This window comes from Gobius niger (genome assembly GCF_951799975.1).
Source record: "Gobius niger genome assembly, chromosome: 3".
NCBI classification, from domain to species: Eukaryota; Metazoa; Chordata; class Actinopteri; order Gobiiformes; family Gobiidae; genus Gobius; species Gobius niger.
This window is the reverse complement of record NC_136854.1, coordinates 37200118-37217552: the sequence shown is the minus strand read 5'-3', so window position 1 is coordinate 37217552 and position 17435 is coordinate 37200118. Positions and strand designations below refer to the sequence as shown.

Genomic DNA, 17435 nt, shown 5'->3' with positions numbered 1-17435 from the left:
CGATCTAGCACTAACCAAAAAGTAATTGCAAGGCGTAACTAAGGAGTTGAAGGTGTAACTAAGGTGTAGGCATAACTACGGTGTAACTAAGATGTGTGTGTGTTACTAAGGTTTTTCAGCTGTCATATAGATGAGTCACCTTATAAAACATACCAGGTTCATAAAATGCTGGGTGTCATGGTGTTCAATCTTTTTACAACAGTATAACACTGTTGTAGAACCTCTGCTAACGGGATCTAGAAAAAAAATCATGTGGTGGCAAGCAGGGTCAGGTATAATTTCTGGGGTGGCAACACGTTTTACAATGTCGAATGTTCATTGCGGGTTTACGCAACTTTTGCTTGATTGCAAGACACTTTTTGTCCATAATATAAGGGGTTTCTAACTCTGGTCAAATTTAAAGGGACTATACAGCATTTAAAAATGTTTAAATTATGTATTCCCCCCCCCCCTACATGTTCCAGCCATGCCCTTTAAGGTGTAGAATGAGCCCAGACCTGTTCACCACAACTGCCTCTAAAATCTTGCACTGTCATGCACGAGCTTAATATAGAAGGTGCAGTTACATGTATGACCTGAGGTGGCAGTAGTGGGTATAAAATGACCAACTTGCATCTAGCCCCTTTGTAAAAATAAATAAATAAATAAACATCTTGGGAGTCACCGGGGTTGGCACTCCTTATTAAGCTATACACTTGTTATAATTCTTTGTTCTGTCAATAAATATAATAACCTGAGTGAGCCTCTGTAAGCACCAAGTAGCTTCTGGAGCAGATGTCAGACATAGCATTGGACATACAGACCAAAAAAACTATTAAATGAATCAGGCTTTGAAGATCTGGATTCTTGCAACTAGTCCTTGAAACAATGCATTTATAAAGTGCCAGGTTGATGACGACACTAGAGTTTAGACAGTTCCAGACAAGGGGCATCAATGGGGTGGCAGCTGGGGCGGCAAGACCTTTAGTAGCCACCCCTCTAGATCCGCCCCTGTCTGTTAAAGGAACAGGCCACCGTTTTTCCATACTGAGACATGTTCTTACCTGAGCTTAGACGAGTTGATACGTACCGGGTCATTGTGTATGCCCTCAGTCACGCAAAATGACCAAAGATGTTGTTAGCATTTGGCCTCTCCCAGTATATTCCTATAGCTCCAAACGGGGTGAAGCTAGAAGCGACCAAGCTCTTCCGCAGGCACAAAGACCAGACAGGTACGTATCAACTCGTCTAAGCTCAGGTAAGAACATATCTCAGTATGGAAAAACGGTGGCCTGCTCCTTTAAAAAATTATTAGGTAAAAATTGAGAGCAAAATCTTGAAAAATGTATCGTTATATATATATGGGGTCTGAAGGGTCTTCTCCAGTTAATGTTCAATTCAGTAAGTAAGTATAAGTACAACGAAATTGCGTGGACCAGGTGTTGGGCTAGTCTTGAGCCGGGCCAACCTGACACATGACTTTGGAGGTCGGGGAAACTGGAAGCCTGGAGGTAACCCGGCTGGCTGCTCTCAGTGCTTCTCTGAAACGATGCATCAGATAGTATTATTAGCAGCTCATCACTCACAAATGCACTTTACCGGCACACTTTCGGAGCATCCTTGAGCACAGCCTTGTTCAATACACTCTACATTTCTCATACATTCACATCTATAATCCCTGCAATAAATCCTGTTCTATGTTTGCAGCCATAACCTAACACCAACCCGTCGTCCACTCAGCCCTCTTGTCCCGCGAATGTGCGGCTGTGGGACTCGCAAAAAGCAATCTGGCAATATGTTGCGCGATGTAATAACCTGGTAGTCCGTCCTCGGGGTGAGCTGAGTGCTTGGACAATAACGTCTCTGCATCGGGGTGCCACATATTAAATTCACACTGTCAGATTTTTTCGAGCGTGGGCGGCCGCAATATAACGGTGGGCCTAGACCACGAGAAGGATGACCATGAGCTGCTCTTTCTCTCTGCAAAGTGGCCACAAAGGAGATGTCTCTAAACAAGATGAAAACATTACATCAAGGTGTTTTTTTTTTTTTTTTTGGGAAGCCGGTGGTGCTAAAGCTGGTCAAATCCGAAAGCAATGTATGAATGACAATTAGTCTGCGTGATAATTAGAATGATATAGCTCCTGCCTGGAAGAGGGCGTCTGTGAAATGCCAATGAGGAGGTTTTAAAGCACTCTCCTGAGAGGGCTGGAGGCTGTTTTTCTCTGACGCTGTCAGAAGGGAAAAAAAAGCGGTTCATTTTTATGCACAGACACCTCCCTCCTGCCTAAACTGCAACCGGTGAGGCCAAGCAAAACAGAGATGCAAGGACGGCAGGCAGGGGAACACACTTTGATTGAGAAATGTAGTGTTTTTGGAGAGATCATTTGGAGATATCAAGTATAATTGCCCTTGATTTGAGGAGGTAAGATAATCTACCAATGGAACAAGTATTTTTGCACGTAAAACAAGAAAAAATAAGCTCTTAGACAATAAATCTCACATTACTTAAAGGAACAGGCCACCGTTCTTCCATACTGTGATATGTTCTTACCTGAGCTTAGACAAGTTGATACGTACCTGTCTGGTCTTTGTGCCCATGGAAAGACGTGGTAGCTTCCAACTTCACCCCCGTTTGGAGCTGTTGGAATATGTTGGGAGAGGCCAAAAGTCGTTTTGCGTGACTGAGCGCACGCACAAAGACTAGACAGGTATGTATCAACTCGTCTAAGCTCAGATAAGAACATATCTCAGTATGGAAAAACGTGGACTGTTCCTTTAAGGAGGGACACTGCAGGTGAATAGGGTTTTTTTTATTTATTTAAAGATATCACTTTGAAACTTCTGCTGAGGTTACTGGCATAAATATGAAGAATACATGTGTTGCAATTTTCTGTCATTTTATTTGTTCATATAAAAACATGGATAAAAGTGCCCAAAATGTTTATTTTCTGAAATTATGGATTGAACCAGATTCAAATTCATGGTTTTATTTTGTTGATATATTAGCTACAATGACTTTTACAGAGGGGATTTTGGATATGTTGTTGGCTAGGAATTAGATATTACAAATCTTCTTTGAAGTAGGAGCTACTGACATCGAGATGCTGTTGCCCCAATGAGAGAAAAATGTCTTTTGAGGAAATGGGCCTTGAAATGACGATTTCCCAAATAAATTTATGGAGAAACATTCAATCAGTTCAATATTTAAACATGTTATTGTGAGGATTAGCCATATTTTTTAATTCCAAGTTCAGAGACCAATTTGGTCCAAAACCTGAAAACTGAAAAAATGTAGTTTTGCCTGTAGTGCAAAACTATCCATCCATTTTCTCCCACTTTTCTGTTTTCAGCTGTTGGAGCAGCCCAAATCACATTGCACCAGCCCCTTATGGCTCCTCCTGCAGGTGGTGGGTCCACAGGAGGACGGCCTCACGATTGCACAGTTGGTCTCTCATAAGGGGCTTCTGAACCGCCCTTTGTCTGACCCGTCACCTCCCCGGACCAGTTATCCCTGGGAGACCCTGCCAGGTGCCCGAAGCCCCTGACAGCAGAGCCCCCAGGATCATTCGGGCGCTCAAACCCCTCCAGCACGTTAAGGTGGCGGCTCCAGGAGGGGACTTACTTACTTTGCAAGTCAAAATGATGAAAACATATATTCTTTATTACAGTCATTTTAATTTATCGAGATATGGCTTTTTGCAGTGTAGCAGCACGTTTTTCATTCTGAACACCCACAACAATTATTCAATCAAATATTTATAGACTTTAGAAGCAGCGAAACACAGACCTCTGAACTGAGCCAAATGAAAGTGAACTTTGTGTTAGGAAATGTTTTGTTTTGACCCTCCAGAACACGAGTACAAGCTCAGACCAAAGCTGCAACTAGATCTTCTCTTCTGGTTCAGGGGTACAATACATCTACTGAATAATATTTCAGGAATAATAGTGCATCAGGCTTACAGAGCTTTTCTCAGGGCTCACAGTCACCTTTTATTCCATTATTCATTCTTTCATTCTTCTAACACCACATTCATGCATACAGGCAAGATGTTCTGTCTTACCAAAGACGCACAAAACTTTCATTATGAGACGAGCACTCTGCTACTGAAGTCAATGTCACACAAAGGCAAAGACAAAGCATCTACTCGGCTTGTATATGTTTAATTTTCCATCAAATATATCAGTTCAGTTCAGTTCAGTTCAGTTTATTCGGTCAAAATTATGACAAAAGATTTTGTAGATTTTTGCATTTTAAGTATACTGTACTTTGTGTAAATGCATTGTCCCTTTTAAATAAATAAATACAAAAAATACAAATTTACATTCAGTTAAGTATACTTCTTCATAACATAACATACAAAATGACCGAAAAGGTATAGGCAGAAGCTAATGCTTATTTTGCCTACCCTTGTTTTTTTAAACAATATATATACAATACAAACAATATTTTATGTTAGTTACTCTACACGTCTACACTAGGGGTGGGAACCTCTGGGTACCTCATGATTTGATACGATACGTGATACATGGTTTATGATAATGATTATCTCGCGATACGCCGATACTGCGATGATCTAATATGATTTAAAAAAAGACATGCTACTTTTAACTTTTATATTGACATACTACACTTTATTCATCATATAAATTTCTTTTCATGTGCTTTCTACCCATTTTTTCTGTGTCTATCTGTCAGTGACTTCATTTACATCTAAATAAACCACAGTCCTATTTAAAACAGAATAAATCAACCCCTTATTTATAAATGAAAAAAAATAAATCATTAAAAGTAATATATTTGTGTGTCAGTTTGGTCCACGTGCTTAAAACTGTAGTGCTGCCCCCTGCTGCCCTGACTGAATTCTTGATCATTATTGGCCTCTATTGACAGTGAAAACAGTGGAGCACTGCTGCCTCATTAATGTGTATGACGTTTCTCATTAATATGCATGACATCATCAAAAATATCGGAATGAAAAGTATCGGAATCGTATCGCTCCGCAAAATATCGCGATATATTGGAAAATCGATATATTGTCACACTCCTAATCTACAGTACAGGCAATAATGTAAAGTTGAGCAAAAATGTGCAGCATCGTAGCTTGGTATTGTTTCCTATTTGGGCTGTAACTACTTATACCACACAGAGTAATGGCAAAGTGTATAAGTGTTTTAGTGTAAAGTTTACAATCACGCACTCAGAATGTTATATGGTACTTTTACAACCAAATAAACAGCAAAACATATTGAATTCAAGGGTAGTAGTAGTAGTAGTAGTAGCTTCACATGCTGCACAGACTGCATGTTTTACTAAAATGCACCGAGGCCCAAATCTTCCTTTACAAAATATCCCACAGAAACAACGTAGCTCCGAGGATTCATAAATATTAACCAGGGTACAGTAATGGCTAATGGTGAGCGCCTCAAACCTCTGACTCATCCATTCAGGGATCTCAGTTCTGGGGGTTCCTCTGTTTTATAATGACTTTGTGCTGTGAATGATAATCGTATGCTGATATCAACTGCAGGTCTTTTGTTATAAATATCCTTGTGCCTCGGTAAGTGCTTCAGGCCTGGAGAGAAAATAGCGCACATGCTTGTTCTTATCTCACAGCAGAGATGGGATTTGCGGCTCTTTTCTGGGAGTCTTTGGGATCAAAAGAGTGGCTCTTTTTAATATGACATTTGAATAACTCCAGCCAGATAACTCACGATATCTAAGATGCAATATTTAAAATCATCTAAAATTACAATGGGACTGATATTTGGGCTTTGAAAAACGTGTTTGTGAATACAATCTTGCGTCACAATTCGGAAAAAAAGAGGTGAAGTTACTACTGGTATTTAAAAAATAAGCAGGTGCCGAAAAGAAATATAAAATGTGTATTTTCAAGTTTTGATGCTATACGCCCTGCCTCAAATAAAAGTCCAGAAAAGAGAAGTGATACACAAGTTGAAAAAACAAATTGGGGGGAAAAGTAAAAAAAAAAAGGGGAACATTTTGGAAAGAACCCGTTGAAAAATTGGGGAATAATTTAGGTGGAAGAAAAATGGAAAAGAAAGACTTGGAAAGTATTTTTCTGCCCTTTTGTAGCTAAAGGAAGTTTCTTAGTTGTTTCACCTCAAACAAAAGATACAAAGGCAAAAGAAATTATATGGAAGGTAAAGGAATACATTTATTATTAATCTGTTCTATGATTCTATATGACAAATATTTTAGGTATCGAAAATTAATTAACCAGCCCTTACCACAACTAATAACAAGAGGCTGTAACTGTCTCACTAATCATTTTTGTGCATTTAGTTTTCACTTAAGTGCAAAAACCTTTCACTTATGTCGCCTGCTCCATTGTTGGGCTGATTCTTGTGTTCGTTCGGGGGGGGGGGGGGGGGGACTGGGTAAAAGATATCATTTTAGCCATTTTCTGGCGAAATATAAAAAGTAAAGTCTAAATCGGGTCCATATGGATGTTTATTCACAGCAGATTGTACATGAAAGAAGCGAAAAAACGGCAGTCATAGCTAGCACTAGATAGCGTTAGCACATTGCTAACATGTAGCATCTGTTAGCATTCTCTGTTATTTATGTATTTATGGGCTGTTCAACCACTTTTCTCCTCTTCATGTCTTTGTATCTTTATTTAGTAGAAAACATTATTCATAATTCAGCATTTGTTTTTTTGAATAATTAGAGAAAGTGTCAATTTTTCTCCAAATTCTTTTTCCCTTTTTTGTTTTCTAATATGACCATATATGGGTAATTCCAGAGATGCCGTCTGTTTTGCCCCTGCTCCTCAGCTTGGGGAAATGTAATGTAATGTACTACAATAATTAAAATGATAAAAATGTAGTGATCCAAGTACCCAATACTGCAGATCAATCTGAGCTGCTTAAACATGATTTTAAGTTTAGATCTGTGGTAAAGTCTGTCAATTGTCCCGGATACAGAAAAGGTGTTGAAAGTGCAGATTTGTTATCAATAAAAAACAAAACAATATGAATAAATGCAGGGTATGCAAACTTCCATGAGCCGGCTGTGGGAGGGTGCTGGTGGTGATTAGAAATGCACTCCCCGATTCTAAAATATTCATATTTGCATTTCACATCATACTTACTGACTTGTTTGGGTCGAAACCAGGGCTGAAATCTCTTAAGAAACTTGAGAGTTCGAGCTTGAAGTTTTACATCTCTGTTTCATTAAAGTTTCTCTTTGAAGGAGTGAAGTGTCCGTGCTGCTGACGTCTAACGAACGCCGTCCTGCGCAGCTTTACACTCGCACTCATCTCTTTCAGTCCAAACAAATCTAAACAGTGGGAGGAAGCAGCTGACCAGTCTGTCTGTCTGTGTATGTTAAATGTGTGCTCAAGAGAACTGTCACATAGAGGGGGGAAAACATGTTTGTGGAGGAGTGAACTATGAGGTTTTGCAGGATTTAAACATAGCTGGATCGCAATAGAGAGGGATCATTTCTCCTTTTTGTGGACATTTTAATATTACATAAACCACAGCAACTATTCAAGCAATGATTTTGATTCGATTGCATATTTATCCTGTAGTCTATATCCTCTGAGACACAGTGTACTTATAGTTTGTTATTTTCTTTGCAAATTGGACAGTTTTCCTTCTCCGTCATAGTATTTGAAAATATAGCATGTGTTCTAGTCTTCACACAAATGAAAACACGAGCTTTTATAACTCATAACTGGAAAGGGTTTGATACAATTGTGTAAAGCAGGGGTAGGCAACGTCAGGCCCAGGGGCCAAATCCGGCCCTCCAGCACGGAACCTCTGGCCCCCAATATGATTTTGAGAAATATTACTATGCAAGTACCTGTTAAAGTACACTAAAATGCGAGAAAAAGTGTCTTTTTATAGTGTATTTTTTAAATGTCCTTGCAGAACATCCCACTTGGTCATATATAATGTAAAACAGTGATTCTCAACTGGTGGGTCGGGACTCAGAAGTGGGTCGCGAGCCTACAGGGAACTTTTTTTTTCAATATTTTCCATCTGAAACTGCACGGAAACACACTGGAGTCTGTTCAAATTAATATTATTGGGTTGTTATGATCATAATTTCAGTCTTAAAAGCAAACCTACGGCTTGTTCAATAAAAACATGTGTGGTAAATACAACATTTTATATTGACAAATTATAGTTTTATTTGGGTCGCAGCTTGTCATTAAGGTAATGGCAGGTCTCGGAGCCGGACCACTTTAGAACCACTGATGTGAAACATTGGCATTTGTAGAAAATGGTTCTTAACTTAAAGAGACTAGATGCAAGTTAGCCATTTTATACTCACTACTGCCACCTCAGGCCATACGTGTAGCTGCAGCTTCTATATTAAGCTCATGCATGACCCTTTTTGAGTGACTGTGCAGGATTTTAGAGGCAGTTGTGGTGAATAGGTCTAACATTTTTAAACTCCGTATAGCCCATTTAAGGCTACAATGGTGCCTAACCCTTTCTTGTTGCTTTTTTTGCGCTATTACTTTTATTGCGTTTTCATGTCACATTTTTGCCACAGATCCTCGGCCTTTGCACAATGTGCCTTCTCATTTCGCTCCATTAAACAGTGGAATGAGCTTCCAGACAGTCTGTAGATCTTAATAGTTTTACCCGAAATTTGAAAAAGTACATTTTAGATCATCTATCGTGTCAGCGTTGATGAATGTATTGTAAATTGTAGAGATTGTTTTTTTTTTTTGTGTGTACACCTTTAGAAAAAGCATAGAATGTATTATGTAGAGAGATTTTATTGTAGATTAGATTTATAGATTATAATTGTAATGCTGTCCAGGGACTGCGGATGGAAAATAGCTGCTTAGCTAAATCTGGTGCAAATCATCTCCTCTTTTGTAAAGACTAATGGTTTTGTACATTGTCCCTGTTTCAATAAACAATAAACTAAACTAACTGACTTTTGTTGCTGCATTTTTTTTTTCCCCCTCTTTAAGTCATTATTGAACACAGTCTTCCCTCCACTTGTCTTAAAAAGCGCAACATTGTCCTATTTGGTTCCTTTCACTATATGTTTTTTTTCATTTTATTTTCACCCTAAACATACCACATTGCAAGCATGAACAGTTATTTGAGGAAAGCCACGCAACAACGGCCTATTAATACACAGTCTGTGGTATTGTACCTTTCAAGAGATAATTTATTTTTATTTTATTTTATTTTATTATTGATAAGCTGAGCAAAAAAACTATATTCCCCCCACCTCGCTGAGCCCTGTGTGGAATAGCGTTTTACTGATTGTCCTTGAAGGCGGCCAGTGCAATGTCCCGGCTCCGTTTTCCAATTTCCTCCTGATATAATGGAAGCTGACATATATGACATGCACCTTCTCCGTATATATCCTGGCTCTATAGGCTCGCAATGGAGTGTCGGGGGTGAGGGCCGTGTGATGACGTAATGTTGATGTTGCCATGGGAACTGTGGTCGATTGTCCCGCGGTAAAGGTGCCTCGGTGCAAAACTCATAGTGGCATTGGGAAAAAAAGGGAAGCTACAGCATTGTGAAGGCTATGGTTTAAAGCCCCTGTCATGGCTTTTTTGTCTCCAAACAATGAAAGTGGGAACGAGTGATGTTTTAATAGTTTTTCTTATACATTTCTAACTTCCCAATCCTACCTATAGGGATGAGTTTATAAGCAAGTTTTACTACATAGGGGGCTTAATGGAGCTTAATTGACTCAGTAATGCAAACAGTAACTACCTGTTAATCCATGATCAGAACAAATGCTTTATGGAGCAAACAATGGTCATTATTACACAAATGCCTGCTTTTACAATATGGACACAAAAAATCATTCCAGTGCTAGAAAATTCAGGTACAGGGCCTTTAATCTCTTCTGAACCGAACACAGTTTCTCCAGTTTGGCTTACCCTTAATCTGAAATCTTAACAAACAAGTGAATTTCTCCTTTGTGAGATCAATAAAAGTTTATCTTATCTTATCTTATCTTATCTTATCTTATCTTATCTTATCTTATCTTATCTTATCTTATCTTATCTTATCTTATCTTATCTTATCTTATCTTATCTTATCTTATCTTATCTTATCAAACAAAAGAGTGACAAGAACTAACATTACACTGTTGCTCTCCTGTTGAGAAGCTTTTAGATTTGGGTAAAGCCAATAAGAGGTTAATGTTGTTAAATCCATATTGTATATTTTGACAATTATACATCATGGAATGACAATTATTAAAGTTCTTCCCCCACAGACTGCCTTTATGTGTGGAGGTTCCTTGTTCTCAATGTGTCTGGACTGGTTTTGATGGGTTTCCCTCATCGACCCAAAACATGTATAATAGGCTAATCCTCCAGATAGGTCAGGGGCGGGCAATTCACTTTCCTTAGGGGCCACATTGACCCAGCAGTTTTGATGTGTATATTCATGCCACTTTTGAATGAAATACATGAATACAAATATATAGAGACATATGAGCCCATTCTCGGCGGTAAAAAAAAAAAAAAAAAAGCTGAAAATTATCTAAATTATGGAAAGAGAGTCGTGGGCCGGACAAAATTGCTCCAGGGGCCACATCCAGCCCTCGGCCCCCAGTTTGCCCACCTCTGAGACAGGTACTCCTAACCATGTGCCGAGCTCGAGATCTGGAGTCAGTCCCTGCTGCCCTGTGGCTGCACAGAAAGGGTAAAACTGTCATTTACTTTGCTCATGACATTCGGGTGATTTGGCTTAATAAAAAAGGCTAAGCATTCTCGCCAGGGCCAGTGTAATTCGCCTAATTAGAAAGTTAAATAACACCACTTCTTCAAACTTCCTTAGGCCATTAAATAAATGTCACAACGCCCAGAATAAAATGACTGCTTTCTATAAAAGTTCCTCTACCATTTGAGGCAGTCTCTCGCCATGGCTTTCACAAATCCAGGCATTCTCTGCCTATAGCCCGGGCCTTTGTTGCGCTACGACGGCACTGCTGACCTACACGAATAGAGCAACAACAGGCGGCATTCACGGCACTTCTGTGTTTGAAGCGCTGAGTCGACAGACCACACAGGGTTACAACAAAGACACACACAAAAAAGTGAGTGAGGTTTTGAGCTCAGAGGGAGCTCGGGAGCGCGCCTAAACAGTTTACGCACGCGCACGAGCATAGCGCAGGTGTAAAGGTGCACATGCACGCACGTAAAACCAAAGGTGCGTAATCGTTAAGTTAATTAAGTTATAGCCTGAAGATACGCGCGTGTGCGTAAAATCGTTGTAATAATCTAGTTATGTGGTCAGTGGCTTTAAAATGATCATAAAAACCTCCTTCAATAAAGAACTTTTTATTTGAAGTGTCAGAGATTCTCGGACATTGCATTTTTCCTCTTTTTCACGGGTTTGGTCCTCGAAGAGCAAAGATAAGATAAGATAAGATAACATAAGATAATCCTTTATTGATCTCACAAAGGAGAAATTCACTTGTTACAGTCGGCGTTCAAGAAGATCACTCAGAGTTAATAAAGTGCAGCTGATGCAGAGATTATTGCACATGTTAATCTCTGTTTGGTCCTCGAAGAGCACCTGATCATTTGTAACTACTCTGTACCCACTGATGCACTTTATAATACAATCTATTGAGACAATAAGGCACATTAGCCCCTCTAGTCTAGGGGGAAATGCCAGGCCTAAACAAACAAGTGTTTCTACTGTGCGATAGGAACAACACGCCATGATGCACCAGTAACGCATGGCAAGCGTTAACTCTGGGGCGTACATCATTAGCATAAAGGGGCCACACAAGTACGCGCGCGCAGGCACGTGCCAGTCGCGTGGACGTGAGTATATAACCAAAGGGCCAGGTTCACACAAAAGTTTACGCTAACGGATTTTGGTGCGTGAGGAGGTCCGTGAACACCACAGCGGTAAGAGGAAAACCAACAGGCCACACAGAAGTGAACTCATGCTTTTACAGTGAGACTTTGAAATACTTAAACACTTTAATGACAGAAGGCTTTTCTTGTTTTCTAGATGAATAGATTCCATAGACACTCCCACAATCATTCCTCCATGTCCTCTTACGGCATGGGGATGGCTCCTTTCTTCAAGGTAAGTTCACGTCACTCATGTGTAAAACGCATCGATGCGCGGCCTCCTTCTTCACCTCTCGCCCCGGCGCGTCTGTCTCCATCTCTCGCCCCGCGCAGGTGACGGTCTTCGAGCAGGAGCACTTCCAGGGCAAGTGCATGGAGTTCACCTCGGAGTGCTGCAACATCCACGAGTGCGGCTTCGACAACATCCGCTCCATCCGAGTGGAGAGTGGAGCGTGAGTCATCGGCCCGTACGCCTGCACGTCTCTGTGGACAGCTGACTGGCTCCAAGACGTAAATGAGACCAGAGAACCAGTGTCCAAGCTCCCACTACTAAAAAAAAAAAAGGACACCTCATTCGGGGCGCTCCAGCCCACGTGTAGCGCGCACTGTTGGGGTTAAAGCGCCTCAGGCCACCGCTTTCCTTTTTACAGAGGGATGATAAAAGGGTGGCGAGTGAAAACCGGTTAATGGTGTCAGTCAGGCAGTTTGCGGATTTGGAAGAGTCAAATGTGCCTTTTCAGGACGTACAGAGTTGGGCCTAAAATAAGAGTGTGTGAGCCTCTATCCCAGCTTACTCTGTTGGGCGGTCTATTTATGGTGTTCCCCTGAAATCTGTGTATTGTTTCCAATATTTATCACACATTTAATGCACTGATAGTAATAGTTATTATTAGTTATTGTCCAAAGGGCCATGGGTATAGTGGTATAGTCACGTAGATCTGGTTTATCCCTAGTCCAGACCTGATTCAATCCAAATTCTGACCTGGCTTGGTCGTTTTCTAGGGATGGTTCAATTCTGGTTCTCGCACAGCTGGTGGTATAGCAAGATGGCGCAGCGGTTAGTGCTCATGCCTCACAGCTTGAAGGTTCGATTCTCAGGTGGGAATCGAACCCACTAGGACAGGGGTGTCCAAAGTGCGGCCCGAGGGCCACCAAAAATTTGTCTGAGGGCCGCATTTGGCCCTTCTTGTTTTATTGCCACACTTCGCCAGAGATGGTAATTTTCCTGCAATTTTAATAATTCCACACAAATGTTAAAAATTAACATTTATTGTAAGACTTATGGTTCCAAGCCTGTAGATACAAGTTTGGAGAAGGGTTTAAACCTCTCTTAAATACAAGTAGTTGAATGTTTGAATGCATTGACCACTGATCTGTGGCCCTCCATGCCTTAAACATGTCACTATACGGCCCTCGGTGAAAAAAGTTTGGACACCCATGCACTAGGGAATCGAACTCCACTCCTTTCTGCGTGGAGTTTGCATGTTCTCCCCATGTCTGCGTAGGTTATAAAACATGTGGTTAATCCTCCTGCCAGGTGTTTCTGACCACCAGCCTGGCTCCACATCTGGAGAGGGCTCCCCGAGCGCCGGCCCACGCTGGCAGCTCACTGCTCCTACAGGTCGCCCCAGTATAGTATAAATATAAAGTATAAGTTACCTTAGCCTGGTAGCAAAGGTTTGAGAAGTTCTGCACTAAGAAGCAGAGGTGGGTAGAGGCTTAAATATGTACTCCTGTATGGAAAAAGGAACAATTATTTTACTCAAGTGAGAGCACAGATACTTCAAAGGCAACTCAAGTACACGCACTTGAGTAAATGTATCTGAGTACTACCCGCCTCTGCTTGATTCCTAAATGCCTCAAATAAAATAATCTTGAGATCGATTGGAGGCTTTGTCAACACCGTTTGAAACACATACAGGCCTATGGGGGAATAGGGGAAAATAGTTGTTGCCAGAAAAAGAGAAAATAGATTGTGGCGGACACAGATAGTTAAAAAATGAGCCAATCAGCTTTAAGTCCTGCTGTTCCACGTTTGTTCTCTGTGTTGTCAGTGTAAACTTCACAGACTCTCCTCGCTGCCCTCTTCATCTGTTCCCTTACTGTTTCTTCCAGTTGGGTCGGATACGAGCACCACAACTTCGAGGGGCAGCAGTTCATCCTGGAGCGCGGAGAGTACCCCAACTGGGAGTCCTACACCGGCGCCCTGTCCTACCACACCGAGTGGTTCATGTCCTTCCGCCCCGTCTACTGCGCCGTGAGTACTGCACGCAAATGCTTCTTCAAAATCTAGCTTTTATACGATACAGAAAATCTATTTGACATTTCAGCACTGTATTTAAGAGTGCAGTTTCTGAACACATACAGTAAGGGTGAAATGGCATCCAATCTTCCCATATTGCTCTCCATTCTTTGATCCGAGGTCTGATTTGAGTATAATTCTTCCTCCTCTTTCCATCTCTGGTTAAAATTAGCATCTGTGGGTGTTGGGAAAGGGCGCAAAATGTCACCAGAAACATGTTAACCACATTGAGCGGCAGACAGACCCACAAATAGCCAAGGGCAAGTCACTGTTTGACACTAACTCGGACATAATCCCACCACCTTCTTTTCCTCTCTCCTCCACCTCCTCTGCAGTCTCACCATAGCAGCCGCATGACCATCTACGAGAGGGAGAACTTCATGGGCCGCTGCACCGAGCTGTGCGACGACTACCCCTCCCTGCGGGCCATGGGCTGGATGATGCCCGAGGTCGGCTCCATGCATGTGCAGTGCGGAGCGTAAGTCCCGGCTTCTTCTTATCTCCAAATCACCTGTTGTAGCACGCCTGTAAGGGGATGTTACAGCTCAAGGCTTTACAGGAGAGAGTCGCTTCATGTTCATTTCCAAACTGGTTTTAGCCATAGGGGCTGACACGGTGGAAATGGTTTTGTAATTGTGAATACATCAACATTACAATATTTATAAGTGAAGTTAGTATGGGATTTGAACGAAGGCTGCACAATATATTGCAAAAAATATCGTATCGAGGGTGATGCAAAGTCGCAAGAAGCCAAATTATATCCCAACATCACTCAAGTCTTCATCTGACCGAGATCGACACATTTGGGAACACTTTATTTTACACTACCCTTGATACATTGTACCTAAACTAAATTAGTACAATGTAATGGGCTTTGTAACAATGTGTAATCAGTTGTACCTATGGGTTAGATACACAATGGAAAAATATGTAATATCTGTAGTTTGTAGGTACATAATGTAATAAGACATAATTCTAACTCTAACCCTAACCTTATGCCCAAACCCTAAGGGTCCCGTGTCCTATTACATTATGTACTTACAAAGTACTAATACAAGTTATTCCATTGTGTACGTACTACATAGGTACATGTTATTACAGATTATTACAGAGCACATTACATTGTACTAAATTTAGTTTGGTACAATGTATCAAGGTAGTGTAAAATAAAGTGATACCACACATTTTTTGCAATCTCAGCCAAAAACAAACAATGAACTTAAAAATGTGTAAAAGTTACACATTTCTTCCGTTTTTTTTTTTTTATTTGAATGGAACATGCCGAGTTGAAATGCACCGCCATATCACATATTGCAAGTTACTTCCATTTTCAGCAGTCGTAATTGGAACAGTTTGTCTTTTATCTGGGACACAGATAGGTCACAGCCTTCAGTGTAATAATACGTAAAGTATAAACTTTAGATTGTCATTGCACTTTTAGCTTGTAAAATAGTGCTATGCAAAGTGGGTTGCTTGCATTTTCATCCCCTTGAAGCAACATTTTTATTTAACCTTTATTTAACCAGGAAAAAGATTACATTTGTTTTCAATTTCAGGAGTGTCCTGGCCGAAAATGAGAGCACAGATTATAAGTTTACAATATCAGAATATTAACACACGTATCACATTCATAATAATGGTTAGTGATCCTATGCAAACATGATTTTAAATTACATTTCTGCACTCACAATGTAATTCATAATACTCATTACACAATCAATACTCACTTTTAATTCATAAGATTTAGACACTTATTTCATCGTCATCAAGCTGTTTTCTACCTGAAGGAAAAAAAGCAGAAAAAACTCAAAGGCTCTGATAGTGTGAAGTTAAAGAGCTTTTATCGTGAGGTGCGTACACCCCGGTGCAGGCTCAAAGAAGCTGAAACACCAGTGGGTTTTATTTTACTTTATACCATCAGAGAGCCTTGAGGTTTTCTTTCTCACATCAGACAGACATTTTTATTTTAAGCAGAAGGAATCACCCAGATGCACCTGTTGGTTAACTTGTAATTCACACCCCACCATTAAAGCTTTGTAGCAGACTCATAGTCCAGTTCAAAAACACAATGTTACATACTATAATAAGGAGACATAGGTACTTTTATCCAGTTACTTCTTTACACCAGCAGACAACTATCATGACCCCAGTGCTCATTTATTTATTCTTTTGCATAAACGATTCTTCTTCTTCCCGTCTTCAGCTTCGTGTGCTACGAGTACCCGGGATACAGGGGCCAGCAGTACATCATGGAGTGCGAGAGACACAGCGGAGACTACCAGCACTGGAGGAACTGGGGCTCCCACTGTCAGACCCCCAAAATCCAGTCCATCAGACGCATCCGTCACTGAGAGGGACCGGCCCGGGGCACGACACGAGTCTAAAACAGGACACACCAACAGAGCAGCTACCTCCATCTCCAGCTCATTTTCTAACAACGCTCATTTTGTTCTAGAAGTGAAATAAATTGAGAATCATGACAAATAAAAAGATGGATTGCGTTTGGAGTCATTGGGTCAAAGTGGGTCATCTTCATAAACAACTTAATTAAAAATGAATCAGCCGACTTTCTACTTTATACAAGCCATGAATTAGAGTAAGAAAGGAAGCTTTGATGCATTTGCAATTGGGGCTGGGTATCCATTAACAATACCACTGTGCTATTGGGGAAAAGTGAAGACACTACTGGTATTGAAAACAATCAGGGTTCAAAAACAGGAGCCAATTTTATTTCCTTTCTGTGGATGTCACATTATGATGACTACTAGGTCCTGAGTCTTAGAAAAGTCATTAGGTTTACAACATGGGGCAAGTTACTTAAAATTATAATATATTCTATATTGGTAGTTACAGTTTTAAAAATGTAATAGGTTTGTATTACAAATACATAGTTGAGTTACACTATTCTTTGATTTACTTTTGGCAAAATATTAATTGAAAATAGTAATAATGCCACAAAGCAAAAGTGAAGTCCTCCTCCATCCCCATTTCCTTATGTTTTGTTTTGACGACGTCAGCAATGGCAGATCTTACACACCAGTGTCCAATTTTATTTGGTGCATTTGATTTGGGCGGAGTTTGGCATTTCAATACAAATCATTTAAATGCACTTGTCTCAAGTTACTTAAATTGCAATGAGTAATATATTACCATATAAGTAATATGAGGGCCAGCTCCGTCCTGGGCTGCCCCCTGGACTCTGTAGAGGAGGTGAGGGACAGGATTAGCCAAGCTCACCGCCATCATGAACAACACCTCCCACCCACTGCACTAGACTTTAGAGGAGCTGAGCAGCTCTTTCAGTGGAGGACTGAGGCACC

At 40.6% G+C, this 17435-nt stretch overlaps 1 protein-coding gene across 1 annotated transcript; it reads left to right on the top strand.

Moving 5' to 3' along the window:
- Window positions 1-11840: 11840 nt before the first annotated feature.
- On the top strand, window positions 11841-16617 carry cryba1l2 (crystallin, beta A1, like 2). Its single transcript, XM_079553162.1, has 6 exons — window positions 11841-11864; window positions 11971-12048; window positions 12147-12265; window positions 13929-14070; window positions 14451-14593; window positions 16319-16617. The coding sequence occupies exons 2-6, from the start codon at window positions 11971-11973 to the stop codon at window positions 16464-16466; spliced, it is 630 nt and encodes a 209-aa protein (XP_079409288.1). The 5' UTR covers window positions 11841-11864; the 3' UTR covers window positions 16467-16617.
- The last annotated feature ends 818 nt before the right edge of the window (window positions 16618-17435 follow it).